General features: G+C 44.4%; 1 protein-coding gene and 1 long non-coding RNA gene across 2 annotated transcripts in view; one reads left to right on the top strand and one right to left on the bottom strand.

Moving 5' to 3' along the window:
• Window positions 1-19,883, bottom strand: part of ARHGEF38 (Rho guanine nucleotide exchange factor 38) — a 113,381-nt gene that overhangs the window by 28,559 nt on the left and 64,939 nt on the right. The window contains exons 5-7 of the mRNA XM_006151161.2: window positions 18,581-18,598; window positions 5,707-5,906; window positions 3,508-3,641 (exon numbers count right to left, since the gene is read on the bottom strand). Coding sequence (XP_006151223.1) covers window positions 3,508-3,641; window positions 5,707-5,906; window positions 18,581-18,598 — 352 coding nt within the window. The remainder of the gene's footprint in view (window positions 1-3,507; window positions 3,642-5,706; window positions 5,907-18,580; window positions 18,599-19,883) is intronic.
• On the top strand, window positions 7,384-11,897 carry LOC102478160 (uncharacterized). The gene is made up of 3 exons (XR_001370557.2): window positions 7,384-7,515; window positions 10,483-10,838; window positions 11,712-11,897. It is a non-coding gene; the product is annotated as an uncharacterized LOC102478160 (long non-coding RNA).

Raw genomic sequence — 19,883 nt, 5'->3', positions numbered from 1 at the left:
CAGCAGGACTTGGGTGCCAGCAGAAAGAGTGAGGATGGTAGAAGGGACAGAGATGACTCCACGCTTATAGCAGGGAACACTAAGCAGATAGTGCCATTATATCACACTGGAAGAGAAAGGGGTAGCGAGAAAAGAGGGGCAGATGAAAAGGGCCACTTTGGACAGGCTGAATTTGAGGTAAGTGAGATACTGCAAGATAGTCATCCAGGACCCAGCTGGAATTGCTACTTTAGTACTCAGGAAGACTCTAGTCACCCGTATAAATGGTACCTGAGGTCCTAAGAATAGATGAGGTTCACCAGAGAGCATGCACACAGCAGAGGCCAATACTGATCTTCCTTACAGCAGTGCCATGGCCTGGGAAACGTCCCCAAGGCTGTCAAGTAGCGTGACTCTGACAAAATAGCTTTTCCTCTCTGAGCTTCAAGGGGGGAACAAAGAGGGTTGGACAAGCTCTCTAAGGGCCTTTTCTCCTTCAGCCACTCAAGGTTGATGGTACACCTGCTTGGGGCCAGGAAGGATGCTTGGTGCTGAGCAGACACCTGGCATAACAAGCAAGCCCCTGCCTTCTACGGGGAAAGGCAGACACATAAATAAGGCCTCTCCACTCGAGTGATTAATGGCTATCATAAAGGCTAGAGCACAATGCAGCACGAGGGAGTCCTGGGTGGAAGTGCCTATCTGGGGGAATTCCAGCAAGGCCTTCAGAGATGCAATTTGATCTTGGTCTTGAAGAACTAGTATAAACAAATACCAAGCAGAGGCAAGGTTACAGGCAAACATACAAGCAAGGGTATGCATGTGAAATGCCTGGCAAAAGGTTTGGCTCCTTGAACCTGCATGAAGCGGGCAAGTGGGGCTTCAAGAAGGCTGGGGGAACCAGCAGTTAGAGTAATGGCTATGTCGCTGGACTCCCATGTAGTCGACCGCGGTTCGTGTCCGGACCCGGTGGCTTAAAAAACTCACGCCGGGCACATGTGCATGCGTGCCCAAGATCCCGAGAGGAGAATGGAGGAGAAGGGATTGCAGCGTGACCATCCCCCCTGGGGGGTGATTTCTCGCTTTTTGTCTCTATGTCTCTCTCTCTGTCTGTCTGTCTCCCTCTGTCTGTCTGGCGAGCGCATGCGCCCTACAGTGAAAATCTCTCAAAAATAAATAAATAAATAAATAAAAGAAGAAGAAGGCTGGGCCAGGCTGGGTAGGCTTTTCACTGACCTGCTAAGGAGTTTACCATTTGCCAGAGTAGATAACAAGGAACTAATGGGGCTTCAGGACCACCTCAAACACAGAGCTGTATCAGAGAGCTGAGGGGAATGGAAAGCAACACCTTAACTCCCCTAGCAGCTGGTATTTATTTATTTTTTTTAATAATTATTTTATTTAATTTTATTCACAAGTATTATTATTATTCTAACTTGACCAGAAAGATACAGAGAAAGAGAGAGAGGGAAAGTGAGAAAACAAGTTACGAGGTCCAGGACTTGAACTGTGGTCAGCCATGTGGAAATCCAGCACCTCAATCACCACATCACCTGCCAGCCCCACAGCTGGTATTTATAAGCCCTTTGTTCTCATTATCTGACTTGACAGACAGTAGAGGACATTATAAGGCTCTTCTCCAACATGCAAAAATTTTAAAGCTTTTCTTAAATAGTAACATAGGGGCCAGCAGGTGGCATGGTAGCTGAGGTGCTGGATTCCCATATGGTCAACTACAGTTCAAGTCCTGGGCCTGGTGGCTTAAAACTCACACAGGGTGCATTCACATGTGTGCTCAAAATCCCAGGAGGAGAATGGAGAAGAAAGGATTGCAGCATGGGATCCCAAGGGATCCCTGGGAGGTATTCTTCACTTTCCCTCTCACTCTCTCTCTCTGTGTCTCTCCAGTGAGCATACATGCCCTATGGCAAAAACCTTTTAAAAAATAATAAAAAACATAATACAGAAAGTAAAAAATCTTTAATAAACCATGTGCGAAGAAATTTACACCACAAGAAAAGTAAGGAGCCTCCACATTCAAAGATGAACAATGCAAGGCGTGATATTGGTTATAATGACCCTGATTATGGTGAGGACAGCCTGTGTGGGGGGGACGTCAAAAAATGGATGGAAATGGTATGCATTTATTTGGTGCAAAAAAGCTGAAATCCGTGCTTTTTTGTAATATATATTTTCTACACACTGCAGCCCCCTCACCCATTGGTACTTCCAAACTGCACAAGGTGCTTTCTCTATAGAGGCAGCCTCATCGAATCTTCACGACCCTCGTGCGTGGCAGCTTACACGGCTACCTCGGCACAAGCTAGGTGTCCAAAGACAAGCACTCACTACGTTGCGGAGGTGGAATTCAGACTCTGGTGTGGGTAAATGTCAAAGACTTGGCTCTTTATTTCTGCCCCGCCCTGACTCCCGTGGATACGAATAGTGCCAAGGCAGAGATGCAGAGAGTGAGTGCATTGAGGCTTCAGAGGAGGAAGAGACTGCTTCTACCTGAGGGCTCCGAGAGTCACAAAGACTTAATGAAAAAAAAGCAAAAGATGGCAGCAGCCAAATACTGAGGTGGGCACAGCAAGCCACCGAAAACCGGAGCAGAGCTACCAGTCAGAGGCCTCTAGTTCAAAGTGAAAACCTGAATCAGAGGTGCTAACAGCAAGTGGTGAAACAGGCACATGAGAAGGGGAAATAACGATGTAGAGTACCCCAAGAACTAGCCTCCCTCATCTCAGTTAGAAGGCCTCCGGACCCCTACCTCAGGGCCATCAACTGTCCCGGGACTCTCAAAGCATGTTCCACTGGTCACGGACTTCAAAGACATGAGCTTCAAAACACCTGGGATGCTTGCAAAAACACGGACTTCTGGGTTGCATCTGCAAACCAAGTGGAACCCTAGAACGTGTCTCTCAGCAGACTCCTCGGGCTAACCTACACTCAGTCAAGTCTTGGAGCCTTTGCGAAGTCACCCATTATTTATTAGGGCTGAGATGAAAGTGGTTCAAGCCAAGCTGAAGAGCTGACACAGGACAGTTACCTGCTAATGAAATGCGTGACTGGGGAGTGGGAGGAAAAGGGGGGAAGGTGGGGGAAATTGTCTACGTTATGCAGCTAAACACTTCTTCTTTATAGATGAAATAAAGATGAAATGAACATCAAAGGAACTCTAAAGGAAAGTGAGATTTTCAAAGGCAGAGAAGCACAGGAAGGGGGGAGGCCATTGCCTTGGGGGAGAGGGGTGTGCACTTGGTGGCGGTGTCTGGACTCCCAGGGCGTCTCCTGTTCTTAGCTATCCTTAGCTGCTTCCTGAATAGAACCTCACGGTGAAGATACTCAGCAAACGGAAGACCCCAACCCCAGCCACCCCCAACTCCTCCAGCAGAGAGAAGCAATGAGCCCAGGCCATGATCGGGATCCTCAGTGCTCGGAAAACAGCTCCGATAATAAAACCGAACCTCACCAACAGCAGCATCCATGTTCCCCAGAAAAATGTACGTGACCCAAGAAGAAAAGTACCTGCGGTTCTCCTCTGGTTAGGATCTTTAGATGATTCGTCACTCTTTTTGATTTCTTGCTAATTGAATGAATATTCAGTTTAGACAATTTGTCTTTAAGTGATTCATCCTCGTCATTCTTCCTGTATTTGAGAACTGAAGGAAGAATGCAATACCATGTGAGATGGTGTGCAGCGCAAAGCGCGACAGTTTCCGAGGCCAGGGCTCAGGAATAAAAGTCTACCTGATTCCTGAGCACCTGCTGTAGATGCCACATGAGCCAGCACCCGGCCCATGCCCAGTCACGTCTGGGCACCACCCGCTGACCTTCAGAAACACAGCCATTTGCAGCCTTGAGGACAGGAGTCCCACCTTCCTCCCACGCCTAAGGCCCAGGGTTTGTTTTCTACCCCACATTTTAGAAATCCCTGATACTAGAAAGTACTTCCTCTCTTGTCCCTAATGTATCTGTGATCTGGGCCTCTGGAACAGGGAATCAGGACCTAACTGGTGAAAAGACAGCTGCACCGAACCTAAGACCTCAAGTCCTTGGGCAACTCTCCACTTGGGGTGAGGTTTGGGACAAGCTGGGTGACCACTCTGAGCTTTATTTAAGTTTTCAATCCTTTTGCCTCTTGCATCATTGAAAATGTTAAGTGCTCCTAGCATTCAGAGTTGGTAAGGGTGCCGGAAGATGGGCAATTCTGTGCAGTCTTGATGAGGGAGGATTAAACCAGCACAGTGTCTGTACAAAACAACTTTGCAGAATTTGACAGGCATGAAAATATTCATAATCTAGGACCAGGAAGTGCATGCAGAGAAATCTGCTTTGCATCGCCAAGCATACAGAGTTTGGTTTGGTCCAGGTTATTTACTAATGGAAAGGTAACAGAAGCAATCAAGTGTACGTTATACTGCTGAATGGAGGAGTTTGGAACCAGTAAAAAGAGGTCGCTATTAACGGGAGGGTGTACACGATATATTAAGTTAAAAAAAAAAAAAAAGACAAACCGTAGTGCCATACATGTTGCAAAAAGGAAGGGAAGAAAGAAAAGAGAGGGAGGGTGAGAATAAAATATTGTGTTGTCCGAAAGTCATGACATATTTTCCCATGCAAAAATGCATCATGACTTTTCCGAAAAATAAATCTGAAAAATCTTGATAAAATGTTAGCTATGCAAGCCAAAATTATAGGAGTGAAAATTTTTACCTTTTTAACTTTTCAATAGTTTAAGCAAACAGAAAAGCATGAAGAATAATAGAAAACATTTTGCCTTCTTTCTAATGTTTTCATTTTAAAAATTACTTAACAGGGACCAGCAGATGGTGTAATGGTTACATTACTGGACTCCCACATGCTCGATAGTGGTTTGAGTCCTTGACCCAGAAGATTCAAACTCATACTGGGAGCATGTGCATGCATGCCCCAAATCCTAATAGAATGGAGGAGAAAAGATTGCAACGTGGCCATCCCACCTGGAGGGTGATTTCTCCCTTTTTCTCTGTCTCTCTGTGTCTCTCCAGAGAGTGCAATACACAGGATTATTTTAATGTTTCAAGCAATACAAATGGTGTCATGTGCACATTTTCTTTTGTTACTTGCTAATTTTCATTTTTAAAACTCAAGAGTGTATTTTTGAGATGAGTTCAATTAATACTCGATTATTTCATTAATTTTTATCTTATCACGGTATTGCAGCATCTGATACAATTTATTTGTCCATTACCTGGCTAAGTATGTGAGCTTTTCCGTTTTTTTTTGTTTTTTTTTTTGCTTTTGCATTTATGAACAATGTTAGTTGCTAGTAAACATGTCTTTGAACACCTGGGCAAATTGCTCTCCAGAACATCCCTGGAAATGAATCTTCTGGGTCTCTGGGTGTGCCTCTTCCTCTTTACTGGCTGGGGCTACTGCCACGTGTCCTTCTCCTGGTTCAGCCCCCACCACAGGAGGCCTGTGTGCTAGCTATCTTCAGTCTAGTGGTCAAGGGGATTGAGTTCAGGGCTGCTTAATTTAAGAAATTATCCATCTTTAGCGCCTCCTTGAATCCAGATGTTAAGGCAAAGCCACATCCTCCTCCCCGGTGTCTACCTCTAGATTTCAAAGGGCGTGTTTGTCGCGACTGCCGTACCTGCAATAGCTAGCGCACCCCAATGCCCAGAAGCTTAAACAGAAGGCTCCAATCGCGGAAAGGAGCTGATTCGCTCCGTCTTTTCTTACCTAGATCTTTCCTTCTCTTAAGTTCGTTGATGTTCACGTTGATGTCCTTCACGGCAGCGAAGGCGTCCTCCAGCGCTCGGTAATCCGGGTGGGAAGGGGGCGTGGAGTTCCGCAGCTCGCACAGGAGCAGTGGGTACTTCATCACCCGCTGAATGGGCTTGATCATCAGCGAGCCCATGTCCAGGAGGTTAGACTTGCCTCTACAGCAGGGAGAGACCGTGTCAGCTTCACAAACATTTGCTTTACTAACTCCTTTTCGTCTGTGTGACTTTTTCTTATGATTACTCTCGAAACCTTTTTCTCTGCTTGGCTGTACAAAATTTCTGAATGAAAGCAAGGGCAAAAATGACAGAAAGCAGCAAGGTGAAAGACCCTATATCTGAACAAAAGCCTAAAAGAACAGAAACCAGGGCCTCTGTCCACTGAGAGACTGTGATTTCATCCATGTTTCACATACGGTGTTTCGTTAATAATAGTTTTTAGAATGTACAGGGAAACAACTTCGGAATGTGTTTTTCCATGACAACCAAGGCAAATGCATTTTCTTGGTATTTTTGTGATTAAGCTTACTATTTAAAAATCTAAACTGAAGACTTGCAAACTATTGTCAGAAGAAGGCGTGGTCCTCTTTCTTTTACCAAACGGAGAAGTCGCATTTTCAACATGCCCGAGTTTCTACTACACCCCCTTCCTAAAGCTTTATAATAAATGCAATAGTTCTCTGATTACATTGTCATTACATTGTTACCGCGGAGACTACCCATGTGGAATTCTTGGCCAATAGATCTTCCAGTCATTCCACACAGAATTGAGCGCTCAGAACTGCCTCGTCTTCAGGAGATTCTGAGAGGAGGATGGACCCCTTCCTACTGGCCAGGCTGTTCACGGAAGGGGAGGAAGCCAGAGCTGAGTCACGCCCCACCCCCATCGTGGTTGGTCTTCTAGCCAAAGGGCAGTGATTTCTTTTTTTTTTTTTTTCTTTTCAGTTTAAAGAATCTATTTTTAATAGTAAGCATCAAGAGCAAATTCCTGATCCTTAAAATCGAGTTATTTGGTATAATCACGAGTAATCAACTTGCCCTGACTGTAACTGTAAGTTTCTCCTTCCCATGACAATTTAGGGCTATCTCCGAAGCAGTATAAACAATATCTGGCTGTTTTCTAACCAGCTGAGTTGTATTTGTTACATAATAAGGCACCTAATATCTTTCAGCTAAAAAACGCTAAATTTGAATGAAGATATTACTTCATTCAAAGTAGAATTAGAGTCCAGTTAAAATTTGTTTTGGGAGTGGGAACACCACAATTCTACTCAATTAAGAAAAACATTTTAATAGACCACAGTTTATTTTTTAACACCCATCATGCACTGAATTCATAGGGAATAGGTTCCAGAATCTCAGGCTCCTTTCCATTGGTTCTCACAAAGTGTGCTTCTCTGGGTGGAGCAGGCTGGTGCTTTAGTTGAACCCAGGTCCCTTTCTCTTTGGGTTCCTTCTTTTTCTGGTAATTTTCCTTCACACATTTTAGGAAGCTATCTCTACTCTTAGAAGGCTTAATATGTTCAATATACACATTAATTCTCTTGGCAAGAATCTTGCCCTTAACTAGTTTTTTCACAATGCCAACAGCATGCTGGGTAGCATTGTAGACTCTTCCAGTTTGGCCATGGTAACATTTGTGGGGCATTCCTCTGTGAACAGTACCATTCCCTTGACATCTACAATATCATCTTTCTTGTAGGTTTGCATGTATGTTGCCAAAGGTACAACTGCATGTTTCCTAAAAGGCCTAGAAGACCTATATCAGGTGCCTCTCCTCTAATTCCTTTATGTTGGTCATTTTGGTGAATTACTGGAAGATGATGGTTCCAGCCAAGAAGAAAACAATGATTTCTAAAATCTTTATGCAGAGACAAACACAGAGACACTAGAGATAGGAGACCACTATTCTCAAATCCTGGCAGGTGGAATTTTCATACTTAGATTTTTTTTTTGTAATAAGTGGATAATGTGGATGGAGAACAGACCACATAATTAGAGTTGAAAAGTGCATATAAAAATGTTGAACAAAAGTAGAAAATTTGCACCATTAGAAAAGGTCTGGGGGCCAGCAGATGGCGTGTGATTATGATGCTGGACTCTCACATGGCTCACCACAGATCAAATCTCAGACCCAGAGCTTGAAAATCATACCAGGTTCATGCCCAAGATCTTGGGAGGAGACTGGAGGAGAAGGGATTGCAGCATGGCCCTCTCCCCTGGGGGTGATTTCTCACTTTCCCTCTCACTGTCTCTCTTTCTGGCCAGTGCACATGCCCTAAAGCAAAAACCTCTGGGGTAAAAAGGAAGAAAGAGAAAGAAAGAGAGAGAAAGAGAAAGGAAAAGAGAGAGAGAGAGAGAGAAGGTCTGAAGGCACCTTATGGGCCATCTAACTCACTCTTCGTTTGATAAACGAGAAACAGAGGCCCTCAGACGAGCCCGTGTACATGCACACGTGTGAGGCCTGGGCACCGGTCACTCTCGCGCCCCCACACCTTGCCCTTGTCCTAGCACATGCCACTGACTGGGGTGGCCTGCTTCCCTGGTTCCCAGCACTGGCTCGGTTTCTCTGTCCCCGCTCGTCTGCAGCGCGACACACGGTATTCTCCCAATGCGTGTCTGCAGGCTAAGGACGTTGGCAATCCTCTGTACTGTTTTCATTGTAGATTGAACATTTTTTTTTTTTCAAAAACTGTACAGTGATCCTGAGTACATGTCTGAGGGATTTTATTCACATGCTGAGGAAAAAATGATAGCATACCATAGACAAAAACTAACGCCAACCAAAGAAAAACCAAAATCAATGCGAAAGGTTTGTGAGAGACTAAGAATCCCCTCTGCTGAGCTAGTTTAGCTTTGTCTTGTGCTTCACCCACTTGCATGAAATCCATTAGTGAAGGGAGGGAGGGGTAAGGAGAAAGGGCGGCAAACAGGGGAGGGGAGAGAGGAGCTGAGAACAGGGAGGGGCCAGGCATGGAGCATTGACTTTCAAGGGAAGTGGTGAAATGAATGAAAAAAATGTAAGCTATTATGAGTACTGAAAAAATAACTCAAAAATACCTCTTCTAACCAATGACGTACCAGAGCAGAATCTTTGAATATGGAAGGCAGCACTTTGTTCTGCATCTTAAGCAGAGATGCTTCAGCAATATAGCTGTTTAGCCACCTTAGAAATAATTTCCTTAAATAAGAAGTGAGTCAGGGGCATGGAAACTGTTAGCTTGGTTATGGATATGAATATAATCAGAATTTCTTCTAAGTTTTTATTTTGATTATCACCAAACATTAAGGTATTTCATTCTTTTTTTAAATCATTGAAAATACTGTTAAAAAGAAATATAATCAAACATTCCAGTCAAAGAAAATCCAACTGTAATAAGATGACTCACTATTGTCCTTTTTTTTTTTAAATTTAAAAAAGTTGTATTTTCAAGGGTAGTCACTTTGTTGTTGTTAAGGTTTTTGCCATAGTGCATGTGCACTCACAGGAGAGAGAGACAGAGAGAGGGAACGTGAGAAATTGCCCCACAGGGAGGGTGGCATGCCACAATCCCTTCTCCTCCATTCTCTGCCAGGGATTTTGGGCATCCAGGCATACATGCATCCCTGGCATGACTTTCAAGGTGCTGGGTCTGGGATTCAAACCATGGTCAGCCATGTGGGAATCCAGCACCTTAACCACCACACCACCTGCTGGCTCTGATTAGGCTTGTATTGTTAAGCTGCCCTCCTTTTCCTGTTATGAGATCTGTCAGAAAACCCGTTTAGGACCTTTCGTTGTTCCCAAATCTCATTAACTCCTTCCTCTACCACTCTTTGGCAATAAGGTTCTGTTCTCTCTCTTTTATGTTTTAAATGACAATAATGCCATATGTCAATGGTTATTGTTTCTCTTAAAGCATTGTAAATGCAAGTACTAATGGTCTTTCTGGAATATGAGCAATCTCTGAGACACTTTTGTCTTCTGACCGACACTCTGGGTGGCTGCTCACTGATGGGCAGGATGTTCTGGTCTCGCCGCCACGCAGACAAGAAACACGGGAGAAAAGATGGAGGCTGTGGTGTAAGACAGCACCAGAGATGGAGTTCTGACACCCGGGGAGGCAGGGGAGGCCTCTGTGTGACAGAACTCGTCTCAGCCAGGAAGTCACTTCCACCTCCTCCCCGTTATAATCCATCGTGTGACAGCCCTTGTACTCATCGGCTGAACACTGAGTTAGTTATTGAGGTGGAATTCCGTCCCACTGTCCTCTGCTTCCTCACAAACGCTTTAGCAAGTATTTCGTGCTGTAAGTAGCTGCTCACATATGACTGCAAATTATTGCTGGGCCTTCACAAAGTCAAGTAAACACATCGGGCTTTGTTTACGTAGCACCCAGTTTTGTTGCAAAAGAGTTTCACATCAAACACAAGAAAAAACCTGAGCAATGAAAATAAAAATGACATTTAAACAAGGTTAAGAATTATGGGGAAATACCAAAAAAAATCAAATATTCAACATGAGGCACATCTATATTTCTTAATACAATTTTCTTAAGAGAAGCAAAAATAATCATGTAACAATTCACCATATTTCTTGGAATTTCCTCTGGTTCATGCCACAAGCCTCCTAATTTTAACAGTTATTTTATAGTAGCCACAACTATGTATACTATTACTGAATTTTAAAATGTTATTATCTCTCAATAACACTCTAAGTCTATGTTATTTATTTATTTTTCTGGTTTTTAAACAGGGTCTAGTCATGCCATGACCCTCCCGCCTCAGCCTCAGGCACACACCTCCCTGCCTGGCTTTGCAGAGTGGGCTGGGAATTGAACTCAGGCCTCCCTGTTATCCCAGCCTGATGAGCAGCAGTGCCTCACTTCTGGCCCATTACGTCCATTTTACAGGAAGTTGTATATTGCTGTACAAATAATAAACAGCATTTGCCATCATAGAAGGTAACCGTGGACACGATGCGGAGCTACTGACACATTTGTGAAGGTGTGAGAGATAAGTGCACGTGCTTGATTTGATGTAGCAGCCCAGAGAGAACGGGCAGCATGGAGACAGTGCTGATCCCGAAGCCTCTGCTCATAGATTTACTAGGTACCTGTGGAGCGGGGGAGGGAGGGAGTGGTGGTGAACTAGAAAGGGTCCAGTGAAAACTGGTTTCAATGGCCTCATTCTTAGGGTGCTACAAAAATTGCAGAGTTGTCTGGATGACTGAGAAAAAACCTTGGAAATTTAAAGAATAATAACAAAAATAAAAACTCACAAGTGTTAAAGAAAACATTCGAAGCCCTCTAAAGAGAAGAGCAATACAAAGGCATACAGCCCAGCCTGGCGGCACAGTGGCTAGCAAGCTCAACTGCAGAGCTGGAGGCCACAGAGTCGACTGTGAGTTCTGATTCCCAGTCGGCCTGAAAACATGAGGTGCGCGCGCATGTGCCCAAGATCCTGACAAGCTGCCGGGCTGGGACAGGGGGCTGCAGTGCGAGGAGCCCCTGGGAGGTGCTTCTCTTTTCTCTCTCAGTCTCTCTCGTGTGCACACACCCACTCTATCATGAATAAAATAAACAAACTTTAAAAAATTACAAAGGAGTCCAGCTGTGTGACTCGGTGGTTAAGGGAATCAGATTCCACATGGCTGAGCATGCAGTTTGAATCCTGAGTCTGGCAGTTTGAAAAACACGCTGGGACCGGGTTTGCGCCTGTGTGTCCCAAATCCTGACAGTGGAGAAGTGGGAGTAGGACTGGCAGCTTGATCACACCCACTAGGGAGTGCTTTCTGCCCCTCCCTCTGGCTCTCTCTTCCAATGCGTGTGCCCTCTGGCAAATTAAAAAAAAAGGGAGGGGTACAAAACATAAGAAAATTAAAGGACGGGTCTAGCAAGTCCCTTATGTAAGAATAGGACTCTCGGAGAGACAGAACAGAGCAAGTGTCAGGAGATAGTCTTCAGTGAAATATTGTAATTCCAGAAAAGGCCGTGAGTCAGCAGGTCGGAGAGGCTCTCGAAACACCCCACACAGCGGGTGAGACGGAGTCGGACCTTGGAACCACGCAACTTCGGACTACCAGGGACGCAGAGAAGAGCTTCCAGTCCTCCAGAGAAACCAACAACAAACAGGAACAAACGGACAACGAGGAACCGGAATAAGTTCAGAGTTTCCATAAGAACTCTGAAAGTCAGAAACCGCTGAAGACTCGCCTTTAAGTGATAAAGATGAATGGTCTCCCACTTCCAGTTCTACACTGGGTCAAACTATAAACCTAGCACGAAGGTAAAATAAAGATACCCAGATAGCAAAGTGGCTTAAAGGCTATTGAGGAATAGCGGACACTACTGAAGAATGCACGACACCACAATGAGGGGAGACAGGAGAGAGGCCAAGAGCACCTCCAGGATGAGGGAAGAGAGGCGTGAAACACAGGCGCCCAGTGCCTTCGCCCCAGCCAGGTCTGCAGGCTCTGGGGGAGGGTTAGGGAGGCGGGAAGCATAGCGCACACAGAGCTCGTCCGACCGTTTGTCCTGAGAGATGCCTTAGCTAGCTGGCCATGAGTTTGGCACTGACGAGTAACACAAGACAACTAGAGATGAAGATGGGGAGGAAGAGGAGGAGAGGGGGAAGGTAGGAAAGCGAATTGTCAGTTTACTCCAATGTTTAGCTCTGAGAAATAAAATGGGCCAGATGTTATAATTCAAGCACTGATGATCGTTCTAACAGAACTGCAATGGAACTGCATGGGCAGAATGGAGAGGTGGAAAGCGTGAGTGTGTGAGTGTGTGTGTGAGTGTGTGTGAGTGTGTGTGTGAGTGTGTGTGTGTGAGTGTGTGAGTGTGTGTGAGTGTGTGAGCGTGTGTGAGTGTGAGTGTGTGTGTGAGTGTGTGAGTGTGAGTGTGAGTGTGTGTGTGTGTGAGTGTGTGTAGTGGAGATGGAGGTAGGAAAAAGAGAGAAGTTACTGTCTGCTACACAGAAAGTCAATGCAAAATACTGAAAGAGGAAAAAACCAAGTGTATTTTTAGAGTCATGAAAATAAATACCAAAATACTCAGCTAAAAGACATGGAGGAGAAGGGACTGTGACGTGGTCATCCCCCTTGGGGATCATTTCTCACTTTCCCTCTCACTGTCTCTGTCTCTCTCTCCAGCAAGCTCATGTACCCTAAGAAAAAACCTCTCAAAGAAAAAATTAAAAGGAAACATGTAAGAATACTTAAGGAAATTCTAATTACAAAATGCACTGAGCTGAAGATAATTACCTCTAATTAAAATACTATACCATAAAGCAAGAATAATGAACACACTTTGGCATGGTACATAGGTGGACCAATGAGTGACACAGAATAGAAAGGAATCGAGAAATAGATGCACAAATGCATGGAAGTTGAACACATGGTAAACATGATATTCCTATTCAGTGGGACATGAGTTACTCAATAGCAGATATTGTGAGTTGGCTAGCCATATAGAAAAAATAGATTATTGTGCCATTTTTTATGCCTAAATCATTTTGCATAGATCAATTTTTTTAGGAGAGTTTTTTGTTATATATAAGGCTCATGCACTTGCCAGAGAGACAGAAACGAGAAATCACTCCCTGAGGGGATGTCCATGCCACACTCCCTTCTCCTCCATTCTCCTCTCCGGATTTTGGGCACACCTGCACATGCACCCAGTGTGAGTTTTAAGCCAACGGGTCTGGGACTCAAACCGTGGTCAATATAGCCATTATGACATCTGCTGGTCTCAGATAGATCAATATTTTTTTTGAGAGTTTTTGTTTTTGCGGTAGGGCAGGTGCATTCGCCAGACAGAGAGAGACAGAGAGAAAGAAAGTGAGAAATCACTCCCCAGGGGGGATGGCCACCACTTACTCTTTTCTCCATTCTCTTCTTGGGATCTTGGGCACACACACACGCACGCCCAGCGTGAGTTTAAGCTACCGGGTCCAGGACTCGAACCATGGTCAGTTACATGGGAATCCAGTGATGTAGCCATTACTGCTATCTACTGGTCCCCACATTGGTAAAAATAAAACCATGTAAGGACTTGAATAAAATACGGGACACAGTATATTTTAAAAAGCATTCCTGAGCCAGTCAGTGTCATGGTGCTTGAGGCAAGCAGCTCCCACATGGCTGACTGCACAGTTCGAGTCTTGGACTTGATGACTTGAGAAACATGCTAGGTGCATGCATGTGTGTGTACGCCCCAAACTTGGAAAGGAGGGAGCAATGGAGGGAGGGACTGAAACATGACTATCCTCATGGAAGGTGCTTCCTCACTTTCTCTTTTTTCTCCGTCTCAGGTAAGCGCATGTTTCCTCTGGCAAATTTTTAAAAAGTAATCTGGGGTCAGCAGGTGGTATGGTGGTTAGGGTGCTAGACTCCTGCATGGTTGATGGCAGTTTGAGTTCTGAACCGGATGGCTCGCTTTCTCACTTTCTCCCTCTCTCTTTGTCTCTCTGATGAGCACATGTACTCTATAGCAAATTTTTAAAATAATAATAATAAATTAAACTAAGTAAATAATTCTTTTTTAAAAAAAGTAATCTGAGAATTTCCATGCAAGACACAAAATCCACAGCAGAAAAGAACCGATACATTTATTTTATAATTTAGCTGTGCAAAACTAGACAGGTGAGCTGGGCTGGCTGGTGGCACAGCAGTAAAATGTGACTCTCTGCAAGGCCATCCTACCTGGAAGGTTCCCAGCTCATGTCTGGAGAACTCCCTGAGCAGGCTGGACACACGCTTGCCCCTGGACCGAGACTGGCTGAAGGCTATGCAGGTGGATCCAGTACAGTTAGGGCCCTGCTGGGGGTAGTTTCTATCTCTCTTTTTGTCTCTTTCTCTCTGTCTGTTTCATTCATGGGAAAAATTAATGAATGAACTTGAAAAAAAACTGCACAGGCGAAAACAAAACCAGAGACAGCCAAAAATTACATTAAAAGCCAAAGCATAAACTGTAAAAATCATTTGCAGACTCTGAGACTAGCAAAGGGTTATCCACTTGCTAATTATTGAGACTTTATAAGTCTATTAGAAAAAGATGAACATCTTGATAAAACAAAAACATTTTAAAAGATCATTCATTAGCGATGAAATGCAAGTGGCTGAATGCATATGAAAAATGCCCAAGACGATTAGTAATCCAGATTGAAACGGCAGATTACGACTTTGGCCTATTACATGGCCACAAGTGATAAAGATGCAACTATTCATTGTAGCCAGGGCTGGCAGTTGTAGATGAATAACCAATCATAGGTGGGCCCTGGGAGCACAGATTGGCTCGCCTTTCCTGGAACTGTCTGACAGTAGGTATCAATAAGCCCTTTGATCTAATAATTCAACTTCCATAGTTTTTTTAGGACTACTTATTTCATTTTAATTTTATTTATTATTATTGAATTTGCTATAGGACACAGATGCTCACCAGACAGAGAAAAAAGAGAGAGAGGGAAAGTGAGAAAGCAAGCTGCCAGGTCGGGGACTTAAACAGCGGTCAGTCAATTGGGAGTGCAGGGCCTCAACCACCATGCCACCTGCTGGCCCCCATAACTCAACTTTTAGAAATTTATCCTAAGAAACTAATAAGATTATTGTACAAAGATTAAGTATATGAACAAACACATAACAGCAATGTGTGCAAGAGAGAGGATTCGATTGCCGGTAAGGATCGGTGAATTAAATGCCGGCATATGCATCAGGTACAGTATTGCATGACTGTACAGCGGTGTGAATTGATACCTGCTGACACGGAAAAGTGCCACCGGGCACTAACGGCGCAGGAGGCGTGTTGCTGCACAGCAGGGGAATATCCGTGTACACAAAGGGAAGGCCGCGGAGCGGAGAGAGACTAAGTTAGAATGGTTTACTTGGAACAGAACTAGCGACTATCCTTACTGTCCTCATTGTTATGTTCTTTATCTTGGTGTTTCTTTAATAAGTTGAAACATACAAAGAAAAGAGAACATTAGATTCATAGGAACCCTGAGATGCAAAGATGGGAATCGCTGGTAAGGTGAAACCATGGAGGTAACGAAACTCCGTGTCTGGGGTAGTTAAACTTAAAACAGGCTTTTCTTGTTAACGTAAGACTTGTGTCGGATGCTTTCTGGGGGACTCTGTACTGGGGGATTCCATGATGCTCATCACGTTAAGACTGTCTTTGATGTTTGCATACGATTGTCATTCAAAGTAAACATTTTAGAAGTTAAAAATATCTTTTCCTTTCTCTGTATTTTTTTAAAAAGTAGATTGTGAGAAAATGAAAAAAAAAAAAAAAGCAGACAATTTTCTGTTGCCATAGTGAGGGACGACTTGGATGCCATAACCCCTGCCCCATGCTCTCCTGGTCACCCTCTTCCTGGCCTTGGGGAGCTTGAGGTTCCATAGCCCCTGACATGACCTTTGCCCTTCGCTGTGGCAGTGTGACTTCGGACTTGGCTACCAGAAGAAGGAACAGGAAGGGAAGAGCTCACAGCTCGATGCATAGTAGCCTGAGGGGCAGCGCCAGCTGGCTCACTCCCCCGGCAGGGTGGATATAGAAGCACAAGCCCCAGATACCTATTATTCATGCTTAGGTGCAAAGCCACAGCGAGGAAAGGCAGAACTCCTGAACCAGAGGTGAAGGAGAGAGGATTACACAGACCTGCAGACCAAGGTTTATTCCTTAGCCGAGCTGACTGCGGTTCAAGTCTCAGACCTGGAGGCTTGCTTTCTCACTTTCCCTCTCTCTCGGGTGAGCACATGTGCCCTATAGCGAATTAAAAATAATAATAAAGTTAAAATATAGAATTCTTGGGACCAGCAGATGGCATAATGGTTGCATCGCTGGACTCCTATGTCGTCTACTGTGGCTTGAGTCCTGGATCCAGAGCTTAAAACTCATGCCAGGTGTGTGTATGTGCCCAAGATTCCAGAAGGAGACTGGAGGAGAAGGGATTACGGCGTGGCTATCGCCCCTGGTGGGTGATTTCTTGCTTTCTGTCTCTCTGTCTCTCTGGCTAGCACATGCATCCTATAGCAATAATCTCTCTAAATAAAATAATAAATACAAGTAATTCTTTCAAATAAATATTCTGTAGGTAGGAGTCTATGCTTGCTGAGTGCACTAAAAGCATATCTCCGCCTCCCTGAATCTACTGTATTAACTCACTTCTCTCCCTCTCTCTCATTCTCTGCCTCTCGTTTCTCTTTTGGCTATACACACCTAAGCTGTTGGACAAGGAACCTAAGCAAAGTTTGTAGCGTAGAAGTCTTCCGACCCTCCAGTTCCGTGAGACTGCAGTCCTTGGCACAGTGCCTGGGAACCAGGCTTTGTAACGAGGCACCTGACCTCCCTGCCAGGTCACACCGCACCCTGATTACTGAACGGAAGCCAGGAGGACCTGACTGTGTGAGAGGACCGAAAGGCTCCCTCGGCGTTCAAATGATCTCAGAATTGGAGACTCATATAAAAGAAGTTTCTTCCTACTGAAAAAAAAGACATAAAGTCAGAAAACCAGGTGCCTGTTTGGTGTCTCAGAAATGAACTTCTCAGCTTGGCTGAGGCATGGCCTTGGTCTGCAGGTCTGCACGACCCCTCACTCCTTCACCTCCATTCTGGAGCCCTGCCTCTCCTCACTGTCATTTTGCACCAAAGCATGAATCATAGGTATCTAGGGCTTAAATTAATACAGTTTCTGTTTTGTAAATTTTATATTCCTTGATGTAAAAGCCTCAGGAGTTTAAAATACACACACACACATGCACTCACACAAACACACACTTGCTGCTAAGGAACTGAGAGGTGATGACCGTGCTAAGCCAAACATGAGCTTTTCTTTTTTTGAGAGAGAGAGATCTTTACTATAGGGTGTGTACCCTCACCAGAGAGACAGAGGGGCCAGCAGGTGGCGTGGTGGGCTCTGGACTCCCACATGGAGAACCACTGTTCAAGTCCCGGACATGGTGGCTTTCTCTCCCCCCCCCCACCCGGTCAAATTAAAAATAAATAAAGTGATAAATAAAATGATTCTTAAGAAAGACAGAGAGACAGTGAGAAATCACCCACCAGAGGGATGGCCACACCGCAATCCCTTCTCCTCTCAGGATTTTGGGCATGCATGCACACACACCTGGAATGAGTTTTAAGCCTCTGGGTCTAGGACTTGAACCATGGTTGACTACATGAGAGTCCAGTGAAGTGACCATTATGCCCAAACCTGTGCTTTTTAAAGTCCTGGTAAAGTTGAGTTTGTTTTGATCAATATCATCTTTTCAGTAAGATCAGACTACGTGCTTTTCTTCTAGAAAAATGGGCATCTTCCAGAATGCGTGTATATGTTGTCTTTATAAAATAATTTGTGTCTTACCCTAGTGACCAGGTGGTTCAGCTCAATATTTCACTTCCATGCTGCGCATGCATATATAACATTCCCCATTTATTAAGTCCGAGTCAGAACAAATCCTACATCACCGTCATACATGAGAAATACTTCCTTATGCATTAATTCACAGAGCCAGCAGAAACATTATGGTGTTCATCTGAAATTGTGTAAGACTGATGTTCTCAGAAGTTGTTCCTGGCACCAGTAACTTAGGTAAAACACATACTGGGATTCCTCTGAGAGGTTTGTAGAGTCTACTTGATAATTTAATGTGTCAGATCATCTCAAAGTGCAAACAGTATTGAAACCTGAGGCACCATATAGCGTGTGGCCTGAATGCCTCGGTAACCCTCACCTAGTTCTCAGGAGCAGGGCACCGTGTCAAACCTGAGTCCTTAAATGGACAGAGGCGTTCAGCACCTTTGCCCCATGCTTTTCATATTTGATTTCTGCTATTAAAGTCAGGCACTTACTCTTCCGTGTATATTCTCCTGTAAGAGAGAGGGGGAGAAAAGAAAATTTATGTAAGTGTACATATCTGAGGTAATATAGATTATAAAACAAACATCTCAAAAAAGTTATTACGTCAAGTAGTGAGTAATTCTCCTCAATGTCAAAGTCTGGTCATTTGAAAATGGCTCTCTCTCTAGTACACTGGTCACTTTCCAGCATTCTAGGTAACTCTTACTTAGTTTATGGTCTGTGCTCCCACCCTCAACCCTAAGCTGATCACCACGGCCTCTGGTCTCCATCCTTTCGTAACAAAATGAAGATTTTCGGTATGAAAATATCTCATGACTTCATTCCGTAAGAGTAGATGGTGGTTTTATAGTCAGTGACTGAGAAAACAATGAACGACAAACACCTAAGGCTGAATTTCATACATGGTAGCAGCGTTAGTAAGGTTTATTTTTATTTTTTTGATCAATCGCAATACTCTGTATCTATGCAATACGGTAGTGTGTGGAAAGCGGTTGTTTCTTGGAGCTTCAGACGCAGCATATGAAGGGATTCCAGAACCTCTCGGAACCTCTAGGTTCTGCTGAGCCCTAGACCTCCTGGATGGGAGTCAAGCACAGAGTTATGATCTCCTTAAAGTCAGCAGCTGCTGGGCCAGCAGGTGGCATGGAGGTCAAGGTGCTGGATCCCACATGGCTGACGATGGGTTCGAGTCTGGACCCAGCAACTTGAAAAACATACCGGGACCATGTGCGTTTGTGCCTAAAGCCTGAGAGGAGAATGGAGGAGGAGAGACTGCTGCGTCACCATCCCTCCTGAGCGGTGCTTGCTCACATTCTCCCTGTCTCTGTCTCTCTGTCTCTCACAAGCACATGTGTCCTATAGCAAAACCTACAAAAATTAAAAATAAAAACTCCAGCAACTGCTATCTTTTTAGGCAGTTATTAACTGCTATTTTAAAAACTGTTCCATAATGAAATAAACTGCACATCACCCCCTACCTGGTATTTCATTCCACTTATATTGTCACTCTCATATTCTTAAAAAAAATTTTTTTTCCCATTACCAGAGAGTGAGTGCACTGGCTAGAGGGAGATAAGCAGAAAAGAGAGGGAGAGGGAGAATGTAGCCTCCAATGGGGCGTGCTCACACTGCAATCCTTTCCATTTCTCCAAGCTGGCAGAATTTGGGGCACAAGTACATTGTGGCCAGCCTGTTTTTCAAACTGCCACAGCCAGGACTCGAACTGCAGTGGGCCATGTGGGATCCAGCTCCCTTAATCACTAGGGTACAAGGCTGGCCAAAGCTCATAGTCTT

Source organism: Tupaia chinensis, unplaced genomic scaffold (genome assembly GCF_000334495.1).
Source record: "Tupaia chinensis unplaced genomic scaffold, TupChi_1.0 Scaffold000315_1, whole genome shotgun sequence".
NCBI classification, from domain to species: Eukaryota; Metazoa; Chordata; class Mammalia; order Scandentia; family Tupaiidae; genus Tupaia; species Tupaia belangeri.
This window is presented reverse-complemented; position numbering and strand designations above follow the sequence as displayed.